Source organism: Lagenorhynchus albirostris, chromosome 8, assembly GCF_949774975.1.
Source record: "Lagenorhynchus albirostris chromosome 8, mLagAlb1.1, whole genome shotgun sequence".
NCBI classification, from domain to species: domain Eukaryota; kingdom Metazoa; phylum Chordata; class Mammalia; order Artiodactyla; family Delphinidae; genus Lagenorhynchus; species Lagenorhynchus albirostris.
In genome coordinates this window covers 42268080-42288113 of record NC_083102.1, presented here as the reverse complement: position 1 = coordinate 42288113, position 20034 = coordinate 42268080, and the positions used below count along the sequence as shown (strand labels likewise).

The window sequence follows — 20034 nt, the reverse complement described above, 5'->3', positions numbered from 1 at the left end:
TGGCAAACTGTCCTGAGAGCTGTGTATGGATAAAGATTTAGCTGTTCTGTCATTAATTAAATCAGGCTGCCAAGACTTGAAACCACAGTGACTGACAATAAAGGCAATACACTGTTTTTCTGGGTCAACACAACTCCTGTTGTTTCAAAATTTACTTGACACAGCTGTCTAACTGTTGATGGGAAAGGTTTTTAGCCCTGGTGTAATTGCTTTACTTTAGCTACGGTTATTTTCTTGCTACCTAATTGATTTCTCATTCTCCTATCATTTTTACTCTGTGAGACAAAGGCAGAGGCTTAAAAGATCCAGAGCAAACAATTGCAAAGGAATAAGAGGAAGAAAGCACGCTTGTCATGGAGCACTGATTTATGTTACACGAAAAAAAAAACCATCTTATTTTGCTTGGGGAAAGGGGAACAGACCGTGAAAGCCCCAAGCTGAGGTCAGTACAGTTCTATGGACTACAAGGCCATGGTGGGTAAAAGGGCCCAAGATCCTAGCCAGCACTGTCCATAACATGAAGTCCAAGGCCAAGGTCGGATGACCCATCGCATCAGTCAAGCAAGTGACATCCTATATATTTTTACCTGAGGGGTGGCAAGAGTTAGGTCTTTTGAAAAAGCCAATATCACTAGCCTGCCAGGTTCTGGTAGATGCTTGTGTTTGAATTTCCCATATCCATTCCACTCTAAGCCACTCATGGCAACCCCTCCCCTCGGCATGTGAATGGTTCAGGAACGGCCACGTCATCCAATTCTAGCCAATGAAATGTGAGCTCTCTGAAGAGCTTTTGGAAAGATTTCCCCATTCGAAGCAACAAAAGAGTATGAAATGAAAAATAAAAATCTTCCTTCCACTTCTGCCCTGTCCCCCTCCTCAGAAGTAGCACTGTTAAGAATTTCTTATATACCAGCGGTTCCCAACCTTTTTGGCACCAGGCACCAGTTCTGTGGAAGGCAATTTTTCCACGGGCGGGGGTGGGGGGGGATGGGGGAATGGGAAGGGAGGGGCTGGTTTGGGCGGAATTGCGAGCGATGGGGAGCAGCAGATGAAGCTTCACTCCCTCACCTGCCGCTCACCTCCTACCGTGTGGCCTGGCTCCTAACAGGCCATGCACCACTACCGGTCCACGGCCCGGTGGTTGGGGACCCCTGCTATATACCCTTCCAGGACTGTTCAATTCATATACCAGCATATACACATGCATAGAAACAAATTATACACGCTGAACAATGTCTGATCTTTAAAAAAACATGTTAATCAATCATTTTACTTTCCTGTTTAGAGCCATTCAGTGGATTTCCATTGTTTCAGGATAAAGTGCAAGACCTCTAACCCTGCACTAAAGGCCATGTGTGATTTGGTTCTTGCCTCACTCTCCATCCTTATCTTAAGGCACACAAGCTGCCTTACTCACCATGCTTCAGCCATGCTGGCCTTCTCTAAGTTCTTCAAATGCGCATGATCCCTCCTGTTTCAGCAACTTTGCACATGCTGTTCCCTCTGCCTGAGTGATCATCCTCTTTTGCATTTAAAAAATCAATTTTATCCTTCAGATCTTAGCTGAAATTTCACCTCCTCTGGGAAGGTTTCCATGACCCCCAGAACAAGCCTTCTATTATATACTCTTGTATCTCCCTATATTTTATCTTCATAGCATTAGTATTAGTGAAGTTAACTAATAAAGGGGAGAGACGCTTTTGGTCAGGGAGCATCCTTAAGCCCCTGCTAGGAGAAGAGTAAAAAGGACCGTGCTAAGTGAAGCATCAGCTCCCCCTACACCCCCTCCCTATGCTTGGCCTCTAATGAGAACTTCAGAGCACAACTGGACATCATCCTCAGGCCCCAAAACGAGGCAAAGATGCAGGCAGAGATGGAGCCTGTGGCTCCAAGACTGTGCTGGGCCTCCTTCAAGTCCCCAGGCCTGTGCTGAGTCCTGCAGCGTTTGTGAAAGGGGCACTTTTGGTCTGAGTGGAATGCTCTCCATGTGTCTTGAGGACAGAGAGAATTTTTGTTCTGTTTCCTGACGCTCCTCATACACAATCCAGAAGCAAGACTCAGGGACTGGCCTCAGGCATCCTCTTAAGTACTTAATGCCACTTGAAAGGTCTTCCTCTGACTTAGACTCCCGCACTCTCCCACCGCCAGGAGCTGCCTTCATGAAGGTAATGAAGGAAAACGGGTCTGTGTCTGGACTGTCTTCCATAAAATCAAGAAATAAACCAGCCAGTTGCAGGGAAGAGGTATTTTACTCAATCTTAGTGACCCTTAGGTTTTCAGATTTCTAAGAAACTTGAAGAAAAGCTACAACTGCTGAGGGAGTGGAGATAAAAGACATGGAAGAAGTTGACCCAAAAGAATGGAGGTGCTATTCCTCAGCTCTGTTTCTGAGAATGGGCTATTTCTAGGTCTGCTTGATCTTTAAGATACAACTGCCATAGACAAAATTCAGCGTGCCTAGTGTTACACCAGCATGGAAGCCCCAAGGAAGGGGGAGCTAACTGTCACTGAGGAACAGAGGCAGCTCAGAAAGGTTTCACAGCAAAGTGATATATAGAGAATGGGCTAAAAAAAAAAAATGAATGTATTTTCAGGAAGAAAGGAAAGCAAACACAGAGAAATGGAAGACCTTGGATCTCACATTCACCCAAAGTCAACCACATACTAAGCATGGAATCGAGGTTAGTTTAGTTGGTTTCTCCTGTTGCCCACATGGAAAAAATGTGTTGAGAGACAGTGGGGAGGGAGGGAGGCAGGATGATAATCATAGAGATGAAGAAAGCAGAGACAGATTGTGGGAGACTTTGGATGCCCTGCTTGAGAGACTGGATACCATCTTATAGGAAAGTGGAGGCACTGGAGGGTTTTTAAGCCAGGGAATGATGCTCTGTCCCAGAGCTCCAGTTCTGATGGCGGGAGGTGTGGGCATTCAAGATGCTAGCAGAGTGGAGGTGTTTAGAAGACTATGGCAAATAATCAGGCAAGAGATTATAAGGGGTGCTTGCTTTGTCAGCATGTATACTAAAATTAGAATGATACAGAGAAGATTGGTATGGCCCCTGCATAAGGATGACACATTAATTTGTGAAGTAATGCACACTTCTGTGTTTAATGGGTACAGAGTTTCAGTTGCGGAAGATGAGAAAGTTCTGGGGATGGATGATGGTGATAGCTGCAGAGCAATGTCAGTGTACTTAATGCCACCGAACTATACACTTAAAAATGGATTAAATGGTAAATTTTATGTTATGTTTATTTTACCACAATAAAAATATCATCAAGGGCTTCCCTGGTGGCGCAGTGGTTGAGAGTCTGCCTGCTGATGCAGGAGACACGGGTTCGTGCCCCGGTTCGGGAAGATCCCACATGCCGCGGAGCGGCTGGGCCCGTGAGCCATGGCCACTGAGCCTGCGCGTCCGGAGCCTGTGCTCCGCAACGGGAGAGGCCACAACAGTGAGAGGCCCGCGTACCGCAAAAAAAAAACAAAAACAAACAAACAAACAAACAAAAAAATATCATCAAAATATCAATATTAAACAAAAAGAGATCATAAGGGTCCGAAGTGATAGTGAAGAGCAGGAACGGAGAGGAGGGTACAGGTGATGGAGACATTTTGAAGGACAGTCCATAGAACTTGTTGATTAATTAGGTGAAAGAAATCAGCAAGAAGAAGGAAATGAATGTATTCAGAGTGCTCTCTGACGCATGACTGTTACACCCTGAGAAGTGGCTGGATTTGGGGAATAAGCTAAAGAGGCATCTTACTTATTAGTTTTCCTGGCTAACAGTAAAGCTGGTACTGGCTTTCCACCTGCCTGACTGATCCTAAGGAGACGAGGTGGGGGTGACTAAAGCCCAAACCCCTAACACATAAAATCTTTCTTAATTTTCCATTGTACATATGGCTGATGGTCAATAAGTATTTGAATTATTGATCAGTTAAGCCCTGGGGTTGCAATTGTAGTACACAATTAATGCTTGATGGTGGTTGTAACCTTTCCTTGTATTTCATTTACCTGGGAAAAAGTTTCCCTGCTCTAACAAATATTCAACTTAGGGTAAAGAATAGACTCATTAGCAGTTTTCTTTCTCATTTTTTCTTTAATGTAGACAAACAATTTCCAGGAAAGTCCCTGGGCAGGTATATGAGAAGGAGTGAGGATGCTCCAAAAAGGCCCCGAGCTTTCCTGGAACACTCAGAGGGGTTCTCTGAGCAGGGGAAAATCAATAAGGAGGGTTTTACCACAGCCATTAATTGAAGTATATTCTAAAGATCATTAAAAGCAATTAGTGCTTTGTCAGCTACTGCAAAATAGAACTCTGATTTTTTTTCAACCAAGTGATTCTCAAGAGGGAAGTTGGTGCAGTTTTAAACTGAAGAAGTGCTTTGTCTCAAAGTTTTTAGTCAAGGTTCTTAATAAATTAGAAATGTCAAATAGCTAATTAAAGGCATGCATGTTTATATTTATCAAAGGGAACAAAGGATACAAAATTTGCTAATGCTTTTGAGTCATTAACACTTTTTTCCCTTTTAGGTACAGATTATATCATGTAAAAGTAGGTGTGATATTATGTGAAAATTGGGGAAGAAAGAGAGGAAAGAAAATGGCATTTATTGAGCCTCTGCTACTTTTCAAGCCCGTGCATAGCACTTTAAATGTCACATTTGATCCCTATAAACCTCTTAAGAGGTTTGTATTACTACCTCGATTTGACAGTCTCAACTGAGGCCCAGTGTCTTAGTGGGTTCGGGCTGCTATAACAAAATATCACAGAGTAGGTGACTTCTAAACAACACAACTGTATTTCTCACAGTTCTGGAGGCTGGAAGTCTGAGATCAGTACAGTACATCTGAGATCAGTACAGTACATCTGAGATCAGTACAGTACATCTGAGATCAGTACAGATCAGATCTGCCAGTACATTTGGGTGAGGGCTGTCCTCCAGGTTGCAGACTTCTCCTTGTAGCCTCACATGGCAGAAGGGTCAAGAAAGTTCTGTGGGGTCTCCTCTTATAAAGGCACTAATCCCATTCATGAGGACTTCACCCTCCTTATGATCTAAGCACCTCCCAAAGGCCTCACCTCCTTATACCATCACATTGGGGATTAGGATTTCAACATGTAAATTGGGAGAGGAGAGGGACACAAACATTCCTCCTATTTCGCTCAGTGTATTAGCTATGTATTGTTGGGTAACATATTATCATGAACCTGGTGACTTAAAACATATACTTATTATCTCACAGTTTCTGTGGGTCAGGAGTCTGGACAGTTAACTGGGTCCTCTGCTTAGGCAAGGCAGCCATCAAGGTGTCTGCCAAGGCTGGGGTGTCATCAGAGGCTCAACTGAGGAAGGATCTTCCTCCAAGCTCCCCTGGGCTCCTGGCGGAATTGATTTCCTGGGGCTGTAGGACTCACAGCAACTTGCTTTTTCAAAGCTAGGAATACAGAGAGACACTAGCAAGACAGGTGCTACACAACTATGTAATCACAGACATCCCATCACTTTCACCCCAATGCATTGATTAGAAGCAAGTCACAGGTCCAGCCAACACTCAAGGGGAGAGGATGACACAGTGATGTGAACACTAGAGGCGGGAATCATGGAGGCACATGAAAGCCTGTCTAAAATCAAGGTCATGTAACCAGCAAGTAGTAGAGCTGGTTACAAATCTAAATCTTTCTGACCCCAAACCCTGTGTTTTGATTCCAGTCTAAGCTATACCTCTGACCACATGAGTTATCTTGGAGAGATCAGTTAACTTCACCAGGGCCAAGCCTCCTGGCTTAAAAAAAAGAAGGAGCTGCCATCTACTGTGATTCTACAGAGGTGGGCAGACCGTGGTTGAGAGACCCCTGACTCCACACCTCACACTCAGGAAACTCGGAGTGGTCTTCACAGTATGGACCCACCAGACATTTTATAGTATCTTTGGTCCTTTCCGCAGTGTCATCTACGCCATTGTGATCAGAACGATTTGGGTCAAAAGCAAAGCCCATGAGACAGTGATTTCCAGCTGCTCAGGTAAGTCTCTCATCTGCATTACCCAACTCTTAGCTAATTTTGCTTCTGTACAGGTTTTCCTCTAGCAAATGTGAGCTTGGGTTTTATAACAAGCCTGCTCTGTTATATCAGGGCCCAGCTGGCAGGTCAGACCCCCAAAGGCTGTCCCGGGCAGGCTCTGCTTTCTCCATGTGGCTTCCCTAAAAACTGAGGAAGGAGGGCTTTGGGCCCGGCCAAGTTGCGCCAGCAGAGTCCGAAGCAGCCTTTGAGCCAGGATCTGAGGGTCACCCTAGTCTGGCAGGTCTGGCAGAGAGGCCTCCTGGAGGACTCTGGGATGAAAAGAGAGGACAGTGCAGGGAGGAAGCCGCACATTCAGCAAAACACGAGGACAAACATTTCTACTTGGCTTACATTCTACAAGAAAACTGCCGTCTATCCACAGAACAGTCCTGGACCCTAGGACAGTCAAGGCATGGTTCATGCCTTCCCCACTGACCCAGCACACCACCGCACAGCAGAATGAGCCCGAGGCTGCCAGCTACAACCCTTCCCCAAATCCCGCTTCAGCAAACCTTAATGCTGAGCACCGCCTACACAATAGGTGCTGAGACTTGGAACGCCACCCTGCTTCCCAGGCAGACATTGCTGGGCCTCTGAGGACAACCTGGAGAGAACACAGCAAACCAACGTGCCCGAAAGAAAAGAGAAAGTGTTCCTGGGTGTCTAGTTACTTTAATGTGACTAGTTCTGAAGGAGGGGACCAGCTCTCCTCCCATGGAGCTTCCACACCTCCTCCCATTCCATGTACACACACAAACGCACACACTGAAACACCCAGTCTCACATACACACACACACACTTACACGCCCATATGCACACACATATACATACTCACCCACATAAGCTCACACAAGGGCAGCAAGGTATAACACCGATCCCTGGAGTAAGAAGTGCTCGTTTCTGTTCCAGATGTGCCACTAAGAGCTGTGCCACCTTGCAAAGTCATTTAACCTCTCTGGACTCCAAGGGGTTAAAATGAGGGGACAGATTAGATTCTAAGTCTTCCTCTTTTCAGACTTTCAGCTGTTACCTTTACTGGACGAAGACAGAGCTCGTTTTCCTCCACATCGAAGCTACTTCTTTTAGTGTTACTTAGAGAAAGTTAAGAGGTTCATTATTGAGCACTAATAATCTGTATCCCTTTCCCTAGGAGAATTAGTAGAGATGTATAAGTCTTGGTGTCTTCAGCTGAATTCAGTTCAATTCTGCTGTGTTCCAACACGTGTCAGGAGTGGTCCAAAGGACCAAGAATGCCAAGGAGTAAATAGCATGGATCTTGACTATAGGAAGCCTACAGTCTTGTGCACTGGGTCTCAGCCCTAGCTGCACAAGAGTGTTTCCCAGGGAGCTTTTCAAATGCACCAGTACCCAGAAACTGCTGCCTGAGAGATTCTGATTTACTTCATCTGGGGTGGGGTCTGGGCATCATTACTTTGGAAAAGCTCTTTGGATGATCTTAATGTGGATCCATGTTTGACAGCCTCTGGTCTAATAGGAGACACTGTCACAGGCAGCTGACTTCCACTCTGAGTGACGAGTATAACCCAGAGGTGTTCACAGGCTGCTGGGAAATTTTCTACCCATGAAGAATCTATCATTTGCTTGTGGCTCAGCACAGATCTTTGTGCCTCCCTCATGCTGGTCTAGTCTTTGCACTCTGGTTCTTCTAGAAGAACAAGAGTAATCAGAGGGGATAAACACAAATGCATTCATTTTATTCTCTGTGGGTGGCTGGCGACGGTCAAAGATCAGAATATTTGTCTGAAAAAAAAAGATGGATGAAGGCATCCTTCCTATATCAGATATCAAAGAAATACACCAAATAGTTGTTGAACAATCATAGAATTACATGAAAGGGGGAATAGAACAGGACAGAAACTCTAAAGGAAACCTAAGCTATTTAGGGTATGATGAAGTAGTTCAGACTGATAGGAAAATAGAGATTGTTTGAAAATTAGTGTTGTTGAGAAAACTAACCAACTATTTTGAAATAGATGGATAGGTAAATAAATAAAAAAATACACATGATTGCTACCTTATATGCTATAAGGAAATAAACTTCTGATTAAGGGAAAGAAAAGAAAATATACAAATTATTGTTTATAATCAGGAAAAATTGAAAAAGGTATGAACATCCTACAATGAGGGATTAAGTACATTAATTATACAGCCATACAATGAAATACTACAGCTCTAAAAATTATTGTATAGTATGCTTATTGCCTTAGAAAGATGTTTACGATGTATTAGATTAAGAAGGAGAAAGCTGTATGGTGTTGCCTTTATAAATGTGTGAATATATAATATACAATAGAATATATAAGTGCATGTACAGATAGATGATAGCTGGATGGACAGATAGATAGAAAATGTCAGGGAGGACAAGTACTAAATGTTATAGTGATTAACTCTGAGTGGTAGAATCTTAGTTGACTTTTATTTTCTTCTTTTATTTATTTATTTTTGTGTGTGCTTGGACACTGAGAGGTCTAACGCTGAGACTGTATACATATATTCATTTTGTAAAAATTATCATCTATCTTTTACAAATGGAAATCATATTAATTTTTAAATTATACATATCTGTATAGATATATCATTGCCTGGGGAGCTTTTCAAGTGAGTTGTCACTTAACAGAGTGCATGACCCTAGTGTGATGGTGAACAGATCAAGTGTAGTGTGACCAGAAGGCTTTGGAAGGTCCAGAGCTTTGGGTTGGAAGGATGCATGGGGAAAAGGAGGATGTTTTAGTATGCTCAGGCACCACAACAATATACCACAGTGAGTGGCTTAAAGAACAAATTATTTTATCACAGTTTTAGAGACTCGAAATCCAAGATCAAGGTACCAACCAGTTCTGTTCCTGGTAAGAGCTCTCTTCTTGGATTGCAGATGTCCGCTGCTGCCTTCTTGCTATCTCCTCACATGGCAGAGAGGAGAGAGACAGAGAAATCTTTCTAATGTCTCTTCTTATAAGGGCACTAATCCCATTGTAGGGTTCCTGCTCTCGTGATCTCATCTAACTCTATTTCCCAAAGGCCCCATCTCCAAATACCATCACATTGGGGATTAGGGCTTCAACCTATGAATTTTGTGGGGACACAAAAATTCAGTCCATAACAGGGGAAGAGTCAGGAAAGAAAAAGAGATGGTGGAAAAAAACAAAGACTGACCAAATGAGAATAGACAAAAGCTATTTTTTCAAAGCTTGCTATAGCAACGGAGTCAGCCACCATCACTTGTCTCTTGGCAGAAATACAAAAGCAGGCAGTGGAGTGAGAAAGTCTCCAGGACGTCCTGATTGGTGGCTGTTGGCATGTGGAAGCTGTAAGTGTGCTGACTAGAAGCATGGCATCCTGTGTGATGTGTTAGGGGTGTGTATTTGGCTTTCTCAGGATGGCTTTAAGTAAAAAACAGGGGCAAATATTATAGAAGCTGTCAGTCATTTATCAAGTCTTGGCTATTTGGGGTAGACTGTTACAGGTATTCTTATTTGGCTTATGGACTGTGAGATAGAGACAGTGGTCTGACTTCCTCCAAGTCTGAGTTGCACATAGCAGATTGGCTTCCTGGTCTGGTTACTGTAGATAATGGGTTGGTTTCCTGGGCTGGTTGCTGCAGAGTGTGGGTCAGAGTTCCATCTTAAATATGATCTGGCCACCATCCATTTGTTTGTTCAGTCTGTCAACACAGACTGACAAGACAGAGGGACAGACAGAGCACTTACTGTCAGCCACTTCTGGGTCCTTTCCATAGTTTACCTCCCTGAATCCTTACAGAACCCTGAAAGGTGATATTATCGTCTATCTTTTGCACATGGAAGACAGGCTCGAGGGTAAAGCAATTTGCTTGTTTTCATAGGTAGCGCATGACACAGCAGGATTCAAATGCACATATGATTGGCTAGAAAGCCTATGTTTTCTCCTCTACATCAAGCTCCCTCTCAGGAAGAAGGACATGACAGAAAGGAAGGTGGTGAATGACTGAAAAAAGAGTTCAAACTAAAAGAAACCAAACCAACCATTTTTTTAATTAAAAAACCCAAACAGGATTGTTGGCATGGCTGTCTTTCACCAGCCTCCCTGCTGTGCTTGGCCTTCAGAGCACTATTCCAGAGTCACCTCCCGAAGTGTTTTGTTTTGATATATTTAAAAATCTAAAAGGTGACCTAATTTTGTTTAAGTAGGCTGAGCTCTTCCTGTACTTTCAGATTTAAATCAGATTGCTTTAAACCCTTGTCCTGTGATTTCTGCAGGTTCCAGGAGACTGCTGTGTCCTCTCTCCCTGTCCCTCTGAGTTCTTACCCCACTGTCTCACCTCCAACAGCTCTTCTGTTCCCTCTGATCCTGGTCCAACGAACCATGGAATTCACCTTATTTTCCTTAGGTTTGAGGTGATGAAAAGTTTCCACATTCTGTCAGCTACCCCACCACACGGGGTATCTCCCACCCCTTTTTTCTCAGCAGGACTTTCACCATTGTGGTTGGGCCCCTGTCTCTCTCCAGAGTGCCCCATTTCTCACTGCTACTTGATTTTCCAGTCCCTGCACTCTTGGGTTTCCCCCATCCTCTAGTCCCTGAGATATTACAAAGCCACATAGAGATCCATTTTCCCACTGATACACAGTATGCCATTACTCCTCCCCAGAGGTGGAAATGGCTACAGTCAGTTTTTATTCTTTAATAAAGTTTATATGTCCATCACACCTATGTTTTAGTTGTCTGTATCTTTATATCAGCATCACTGACCCCTTTCTGGAATGAGGAGCAGGCAGATGGTGGTTTCAAAAGCCTGTATACTCTCTACATCTTATTCATAAGCAGAACTCACTTGGTTTTCTATCTGTCATTACAGCCAAGTAGCTCTGGAGTTGGCTGGTAAGTAGGATCTCCAGTGGTGTTAGTACCCCAGGATTACTGCTCATCAATGAGGGGACATAAGCAATGATTAGCGTGAACAGAAGCTCACTTTGTAAACACAGGCTGCAAAATTCAAGTTTAAGAATCACTCTTCTTTCTGGCAAGTATGTCTATTTCTCCCCCTCAAAGGCTGACAGAAAGGAAAGGAAAGAACTATTTAATAAATGATCTACAGACTTTCCCAAAAACAAGTGCGTGGAAGGCGAGAGGTAGAGAATATGAGGTTTCCAATCCCGTAGGTTATCTTTCATAAATGAGCTTGCTCTTGATGCCCAGGGTGTTTACTCCTATAAAGCAGAACATTTATCGCATGGGGGCAGGAGATGGGGGAGGTGCACCCATGAAATATATGAAGTATAAGATATCTGATATAACTGAGTCTGTCCATTATGACTTGGAAGATGTGATGTGATCCATGCTATACCCAAAGTACATGTTTCCAATTAAATGGGGCAGAAAGAGGTGAAGAAAAATTTTTGGATTAGGAAGTGGGTTAGAGTCCTGTTCACCTCTAACTAAATGAACTTGAAATAAGCTCATTAAGTACCTTTCTTCATCAGTACATGAGAGTAAAATGGCTTCTTTGCAATCAACACCATCAGCAAAAGACATAAAGAACTTTATGAAAAATATATACATATATAAATAAATGACACTTATAGCATGTTCGTGGATAGTAAGATTCAGTACCATAAAGATGTCAATTCTCCTCATATGATCTACAGATTAATGCAGTTCCAATCAAAGCTGAAATGGGACATTTTACTGAGCTTGACAAGCCAATTTAAAAACATACATGGAAAGAGAGAGACAAACCGTATGCTAACACATATATATGGAATTTAAGAAAAAAAAATGTCATGAAAAACCTAGGGGTGAAACAGGAATAAAGACACAGACTTACTAGAGAATGGACTTGAGGCTATGGGGAGGGGGAAGGGTAAACGGTGACAAAGCGATAAAGAGGCATGGACATATATACACTACCAAACGTAAGGTAGATAGCTAGTGGGAAGCAGCCGCATAGCACAGGGAGATCAGCTCGGTGCTTGGTGACCGCCTGGAGGGGTGGGATAGGGAGGGTGGGAGGGAAGGAGATGCAAGCGGGAAGAGATATGGGAATATATGTATATATATAACTGATTCATTTTGTTGTGAAGCTGAAACTAACATACCATTGTAAAGCAATTATACTCCAATAAAGATGTTAAAAAAAAAAAAAGAACACTTACAACTCAACAGTAAAAATTTTTTTAAATGGGAAAAAAAAAACCACACAAAAAAAAACATACATGGAAATTTCAAGCACCAAGAAAAAGCCATGAAGACAAGTTCTGGAGAAGTAGAACAAGGTAGTAGAGGTTTACTGAACCAAATATTGATTTATCATAAAGTTAGAATGATTAATAGAGTATGGTATTGACACAATTCAATAGAAAAATGGAAAATAAAACAGCCCCCAAATAGACCTACACATATATGAGAACTTGATACATGTCAGAAGATCATAGGGAAAGAAATGAAATTGGAACTTCACTTCAATTCTTAGGCAAAATTACATTCCAGGAAGTTATAGACTTAAATGTGAAATGTAAGACTTTAAAAAATTTTTAAAGAAAATGTAGGGTGTTATTTTTATGACACTAGAATAAAGGAATTCTTAAACGAGATACAAGATACAAGGTACATTAAGCCAAAAAATTGATGGATAAATTTGACTCTATTTATATTTAAAAGTCAAGCCAAAAGGTGGGAGAAGCTATCTGCAACACGTAATCCGGGAAAATGTATGAAGAATGTATGAAGAACTCCTGAAAATCAATCAAATATATTTTTTAAAAAGATAAATAGAAGAAAAATGAGCAAGGCACAAACAGACATTTCACAGGAGGGAAAAGAGAAACAGCCAAAAATAAGATTATCAACCTCATTGATAAATCAGGAAAGTGTGCATTTAAACTTCAATTAGATACAATTTTCCACTCACAGGACTGGTAAAAAATTTGAAGTCTGTTATTTCTAAGTATTGACAAAGATATAAACCTCATGGTTCATCTGGCAATATCACTCCTAAAAAACTCAGTAGACTTCTGATTTATTTGCTTCCAGTCAGTTTCACATGCCAGCAATCACCATATTCAAAAAGTCTTTCTGAAAATAATTCTCAGGTCTGACTTGTTTCTTTGCTTCCTCATCCAATCCCTTTCCCCTAACTGAATAGAAGCTAGCTTGAAGCCATCTGAAACAATAGGTGGGAGGCCACATCCTTAGTCTGGTCTTCCCCTCATTGCTGGTTTAAACTCCTCACTGTAATAACTGAATTTGGGTTCAGGTTTCATCGGCACAAGACCTGCACACTCAGAAGCTATACACATTCGCATTTTCATTTTGTACCCGGCCACGCAAAGTATACACCTGGTGCCACGAGGGGCTAGGAGTAATTGACCCTTGCAACTCTACAAGATCCCAAATTTTAGGACATACTTTTAACTTCCTTTCAGTTTTGTTCATAAACCAACCAACTCTTGTCTGAGTTCATCTCTTTTTTCTAATACTTTGCTAAACACAGCTGGTGGCAATCAACACACACTATTAACATTCTGTTTATCAACTGGGGTAGTTAATTTTGTGTCAACTTGATTGCCCTAGACAGACAGCTGGCAAAACATTATTTCTAGGTGTGTCTGGAGTGCATTCCTGGAAGCATTTGAATCTGTAGACTAAGTAAAGAAGATCGTCCTTACCAATGCCAGTGAGAATCATCCAATCCACTGAAGGCTTGAGGAGGATAAAAAGGCAAAGGAAGTGTAAATTTGCTCGAGCTGGGACATCCATCTTGTCCTGCTCTCGTGCATCAGCATTTCTGGTTCTTGGGACTTCAGACTAGGATTTAGAGATTTACACCATTGGTTGCCTGTTTCTCCAGCATTTGGACTTAGACTTATACCATCATCTCCCCTGGTATTTCTCCCATGAAAATGCCTTTGGATTTGGGCTGAATTATACCACCAGCTTTCCTGGTTCTCCAGCTTGCAGACAGCAGATTATGGGATTTCTCAGCCTCCATAACTGCATGAGTCAATTTCTATTACAAATTTCCACATATATATATATCCTATTGGTTCTGCTTCTCTGGAGAGTCCTAACTCCACACCACCCTTGTACCCTCCCTGGGGGTCCAGTCTCAGTAGGCACACAATCTGCCTTCCAAAGCATCACATATAACAGTTCTATCCAATGCATCTGTAGTGTCCCAGCTTTCCCTATCAATTTCCTTATTACCTGCTGCCTGCTGCTCACTAGGCCAATGCCACATGTTTTAGGTTTGTGTTATGACAGCACTGCATATGAAGCATCAATCTCTGCTTTAGTTAAGGAAACTCTAGCAGCTATACCAGAGAAACCCCCAAATACAGTAACCTTAAAATAGAAGTTTGTTTCTTGTTCAATTAAAGTCCAATTAACAGTAAAGGTCAAAGGGATGGATACACAGTCATTCAGAAACTCAAGCAGATGGAGATTCTGCCACTCTTAACAGATGGCTGCTAAGGTATTGCTTAGCATCAGCATCCAGCAGTCTGGGGAGGGGGGAAGAGAGAGTCAAGGATTACTCAGGGGGTTTATCTGAGCCAGGCCTGGGAATGGTACATATGGATTCTTCGCATGTTCCTAGAGGCAGAACTTAGTCACATGACTACCCCCTGCTGAAAGGGAGACTGGGAAATGTTGTCTCTCTGTGTGCCCTGGGGGCAAAGAAAGGATTTGGTGTATAGCTAACCTGTCTCTGCCACAATTATTTTAGGTCTGTCAGGGTTCCTGGTTCTGCCTGAGCTGAGGCGCTGAGGAACAGAAAAGGCTGTGAGTTAGGTAAGTTAGGTCATACCTCCTCCTATCTAGCTATGACCTCCTATAAAAAACAAAAGGAAGTGGCCAAAGTTCTGCAGCTAAGCAGATGAGACATAACATGCTAAAAATAGTTAACATTCAGGTTATATTCGTAGATAAAGAAGTCATCAATGATCAGAAATTGAAAATGAATTTTAAGTTTAAAAATTTTAGAAATCAGGCAATCAGGCATAACAGCTAAAATGTTTAATTTTTAAAATAAACCTGAAGTACATAAAGTTCCCAACATATGAAAACATATTTATTTTAAAATATTAACCAGGTAGTCTTCCTTGTTAACAAACAAATCACCTGGACTCATTGTAGGTCCCCTCCACCCACCAGGAATAAATTCTGCTTCACTTAAAATCCCTAGATACCACTGGTTCCCCTTCATGGGCTCAGCGCACAAGAAAAATAGGTTCCCAGTGACTCTGCAAGGGGCATGAAGCATGGGAAGGTAAGGAGCAGGAACTGGCCACTTGGACACTAACCCTCCAGCGTGGGCCCCCACTAGGGATGCATCCTTGAACTAAGACAGCCTAAGGCAGCATGCTGCTTTCAGTCCTGAATCTAATCGACCCACCGCCTCTCGGCTACCCCCTATTAATGCACAGTGACTGCTGAATTTAACTGCTTTTCTGGCTCCAGCTCAGCCCCATGGCCTGAGTAGAAATAATCCTTTCATCTCCCAATAAAGGAGAATACTGGGATTTTATAGCTCAGCTCACTTTGAAGAGCCATCTTTAGGAGCTGGAGGCTTTGCATTTCCTAGAGTGGTCAGATTAAATATGCTTTTCACTGATCTCATTGGGAGATCGAAGGGCAGGAGTTGATTATATTGTCACCCATTTGCTCTATGGAAAGTACTGCAAGTTTCCATTTTAAGCAGATTTCAGAGCACAAATGTCATTCTCGAGAAGTTTTCTGAAAAATCAACTAAGTCTTCAGAGCCATACTGTTTAGGAGCCAGCTGTTAGTCCAGCAAATGGAGATACTTTGAAAAGACACAATTTAAAAAAAATAAATTTATTAATTTTATTTATTTTTCTATTTTTGGCTGCATTGGGTCTTTGTTGCTGCACATGGGCTTTCTCTAGTTGCAGCGAGTGGGGGCTACTCTTCGTTGGGGTGCGTGGGCTTCTCATCAGGTGGTTCTCTTGGTGCGAAGCACAGGCTCTAGGCATGCGGGCTTCAGTAGTTGTGGCACTCGGGCTCAGTAGTTGTGGCTCACAGGCTCTAGACCACAGGCTCAGTAGCTGTAGTGCATGGGCTTAGTTGCTCCGCGACATGTGGGATCTTCCCAGACCAGGGCTCGAACCTGTGTCCCCTGCATTGGCAGGCGGATTCTTAACCAATGCGCCACCAGGGAAACCCAAAAAGATACAATTTGATCTGCTGTCTTTTTTTTTTAAAGAAGATGTTGGGGGTAGGAGTTTATTAATTCATTTATTTATTTTTGCTGTGTTGGGTCTTCGTTTCTGTGCGAGGGCTTTCTCTAGTTGTGGCAAGCAGGGGCCACTCTTCATCGCGGTGCACGTGCCTCTCACTATTGTGGCCTCTCTTGTTGTGGAGCACAGGCTCCAGACGCCCAGGCTCAGTAGTTGTGGCTCACGGGCCTAGTTGTTCCGCGGTGTGTGGGATCCTCCCAGACCAGGGCTCGAACCCGTGTCCCCTGCATTAGCAGGCAGATTCTCAACCACTGCGCCACCAGGGAAGCCCTGATCTGCTGTCTTTTACTTGCCTCCCATGGCTATAATCCCACCCTGATAATTATTTGACGTATACAATTCCTATATACAGATAACATTGTATAATAGCCTATCTAAATGTATATGGTAATATCTTCTGTTCACTTCCATAAAGGCAGCTCATACCTCCTGAAATACCGTTAAAACCTATTCATCCCAACTAATAAGGGAATTGACATTCTCAGTGTGGGGCTTGGCATCTTGAATACATTATTTTATTTTAATTATCAAAATAACTCTGTGAGTTTGATGTTTTATGCTTCATGTTTGAAAGTGGGAAACGGAGGCTAGAAACAGTAGGCAATTTGCATAAGGTGACACCGCTAGTAAGTTGTGGAGCTGGAGGGTGTATTCAGGTTTGACCCTAAAGTCTGTATCCTTCCCAAGATATCACCTTGAAAATCAAGGCTTTTCAGCCTTGACACTATCAGTGTTTTGAACTAGATAATTCTTTTTTGTGAGGGGCTGTTCTGTGTACTGAAGGATGTTTAGCAGCATCCTGGCCTCTGCCCACTAGATGCCAGTAGCACCCACCCCCAATCATTTGTGACAATCAAAAATGTGTCCAGGGCTTCCCTGGTGGCGCAGTGGTTGAGAGTCCGCCTGCCGATGCAGGGGACACGGGTTCGTGCCCTGGTCTGGGAAGATCCCACATGCCGCAGAGCGGCTGGGCCCATGAAGCCATGGCCGCTGAGCCTGCGCGTCCGGAGCCTGTGCTCCGCAAGGGGGGAGGCCACAACAGTGAGAGGCCTGCGTACTGCAAAAAGACATTTCCAAATATAACCCAGGGGGCAATATCGCCCTCACTTGAGAACCACGGCTGTAAATGCTTCTGAAGCACTTGCTTCCTTACACCGCTGAAGTTTTGTGGTGCTGTGAAATGCACGGAATGACTTGAAGGCCCTAATAGTGCCTAGGAGTGGCCTTCCAGGGGAGACATTAAGAAATAAAAATCAATTCTAATTAGCATTTCAGTTCATTGCACATAAAAAGCCCCTTATTCCTATGATTCCTGCTAACAGTTTGTCCTCTCCAGTGAGTAAGTGTTCCCGCTGTGAAAACACTCAGAAGCTTCGATGGCTGGTAGCTGTCTCAGAAATTCAGCCCAAACTCCTCAGGGAGACATTCAAGGTCTTCCCACTTTGGCCTCAGTTCTTCTCCCCACTCTCAAATCCAGCGTCCTCTCAGGCTCCAGCCAAGCGAGATGACTCACCGAGGTCCAAACGCTTCCTACATTTTCTTGTTTCCGTGTCTTGGCTGAGGACGTTCCCTCTGCTTCACACGTCTTTCCCAATCCCACGCCCCTACCCCCGGCTCTGCCTTGGGAATCTCTGCCTCTGCCACGCGGCCTCCTCTGCCTAACGGTAAGGGGGTGGCTTACTTCTTCGTTCATAGTCGGGTTTTGGTTTTCGTCGCTCTCATCTCACCCAGCCATGTGCGGAGTGTGTGATCTTTCCCGCTGGATTGAAAGTTCCTAGAGAAGAGGAACTGTATTTTAGCCTATTTTGTTCGGTCCTTATCTCTTAGCAGATGTGCTATGCTTGGTGGGTTGGACTGGATTGGATTGGAGAGGGGGTAGAATAAATAGTGCAAAGGTAAATTTCACACCAGTTTCCATGAGGATTTAAATACACTTCAAACGTGAAATCTGAACGATGTAGTGAGGACCAGCGAGCACAGTAGTTGGCCTCTAGGGTATAACCGCCCTGCCCCATATGACTCAGGTGCCCTGGGTGGGCCTCTCACCTGGGCCACCACTAGAGTTGTGCCCCTTGAGCCTTAATCAATGGCACGCAGCTGAGGGTGTGTGGGGCTAGCATTCTATCCATGACTCCCTCATTGAGGGTATGCCCTGGGGCAGGTCTGCATATATCCAGAGAGAGGGCACCTTTTCACAATTTTCACAAAGGCACCATATGGTCTGGTAGAAGCCCTGACAGTAAAAACTCTCCCACAACATCAAGGCACCTTATGTACAACATCTCCATCCCCAAATTTGTCATCTAACTACTCCTTCTACTAAGAATTATTGCACTGAATTCTGACCATCCTAATCAGTATTTGTTTCACCACTACTTCTTGACTAGAGAGAGGTTTATATTAACTCGTTCAACAAATATTTATTCATCATTCACTAAGTTTAGAGCATGCAGAAACAACAAAGTCTCTGTCTCCATTAAGCTTACATTCTAGTGGATCCTTACATTTAACCCTCACACGTTTTACTATCAAACAACCCACATAGGCTTACAGTTATAACCAGGCTCCTACTTGGGACAGGTTTTTATTATAGCCCCGCTTGAGCTTTTCTCGAGAGTAGGGTTTCTGAGTTAAATGAGTACGTTAGTCTGGGGTAACAATTCTAGGCAAACCGCTTTGCCCTAGGTTGCTGAAGGGACAAGACGGGTGTCTCAGCATCGCCCCCTGTGGTCACATGGCTAATTCCAGCTTCAGTTGATTCAGGGCATCCAGCCAAGCCTGTTGAGAGAGTATGGATGTCCCAATGCATTTGCATTTTATATTAAGCTGCAAACTGAGCACTTTCCAGCATCCAGCCCAGAGTCATCTTTAGGAAAATGTCCAAGGAGGGTCTTCCTGGGCATAGGTGAGGAAGATGGAAGTGGTCCCATGACAACTGTGGGTGTAACCTATGATGCTTCTATTGGCAGAAGCAGCATTTATTTTACCATTCTCCTTTTGTGCCTGCAGATGGAAAGCGGTGCACCATTTCCAACTGAGGGCTCATCTCAAAGGCAAAAATCAATGCCATCAAGTATAGCATTGTCATCATTCTTGGTAAGCAACGTCCCTCCTTTTGTTGCAGAACTGTGTGGACGTTCCAAAAGCAAATTTGTACCTAGAACCTGGTAGGTAGAGAGCCCATACAATTAAAAAATCTGTCTACGGGCACTTCTACCTTTGTCTGTTTAGATAAGAATATGTGAAGCTAATCAGTCCATCTATGCCTCCTTCAAGGGCGGACATTTGGTTTCTAATCACTCTCTTTATGAATATTGTTGTCCACCACAGCCCTGGGGTGCGTAATGTGGAGAAAATCAATTAGGACATAACTAGCTGAAGCTGATGCTCACCATCATCCCGTTGACCCAGTTGCTTTCCTGAAGGCACACTCTCCCCAGGGCTGAAGTCCATCAACCAGAGGAAGACAAAAGTGGCATTCCATTTCTTCTGGATAGTTAATGTCAAGGTCACTATAAATCCTTCCCTAATGGATGCCTTATCTTCTCTTCACCCTACTGTCGTCTTCCCTTTCCTTTTCCTTTCTCTCTACTCTTAACACCCATAAAGTCACCTCATCTCAGGAAAAAAAAAAAAAAAGGTATTTCTAGAGTACCTAATATATGTCAGATTGGTGTACGTTCTTTGTTATTCTCAAACCTTCAAAATTT

General features: G+C 43.3%; 1 protein-coding gene and 1 non-coding gene across 2 annotated transcripts in view; both read left to right on the top strand.

Annotated features, from left to right (window-relative positions):
• The window catches only part of NPSR1 (neuropeptide S receptor 1), a 145196-nt gene that overhangs the window by 119183 nt on the left and 5979 nt on the right, over window positions 1-20034 (top strand). Inside the window, 2 exon segments of the mRNA XM_060156171.1 lie at window positions 5952-6028; window positions 19334-19420. Of these exon segments, the coding sequence (XP_060012154.1) occupies window positions 5952-6028; window positions 19334-19420 (164 nt within the window).
• Window positions 2998-3104, top strand: LOC132525016 (U6 spliceosomal RNA). The gene has a single exon (XR_009542151.1). It is a non-coding gene; the product is annotated as a U6 spliceosomal RNA (small nuclear RNA).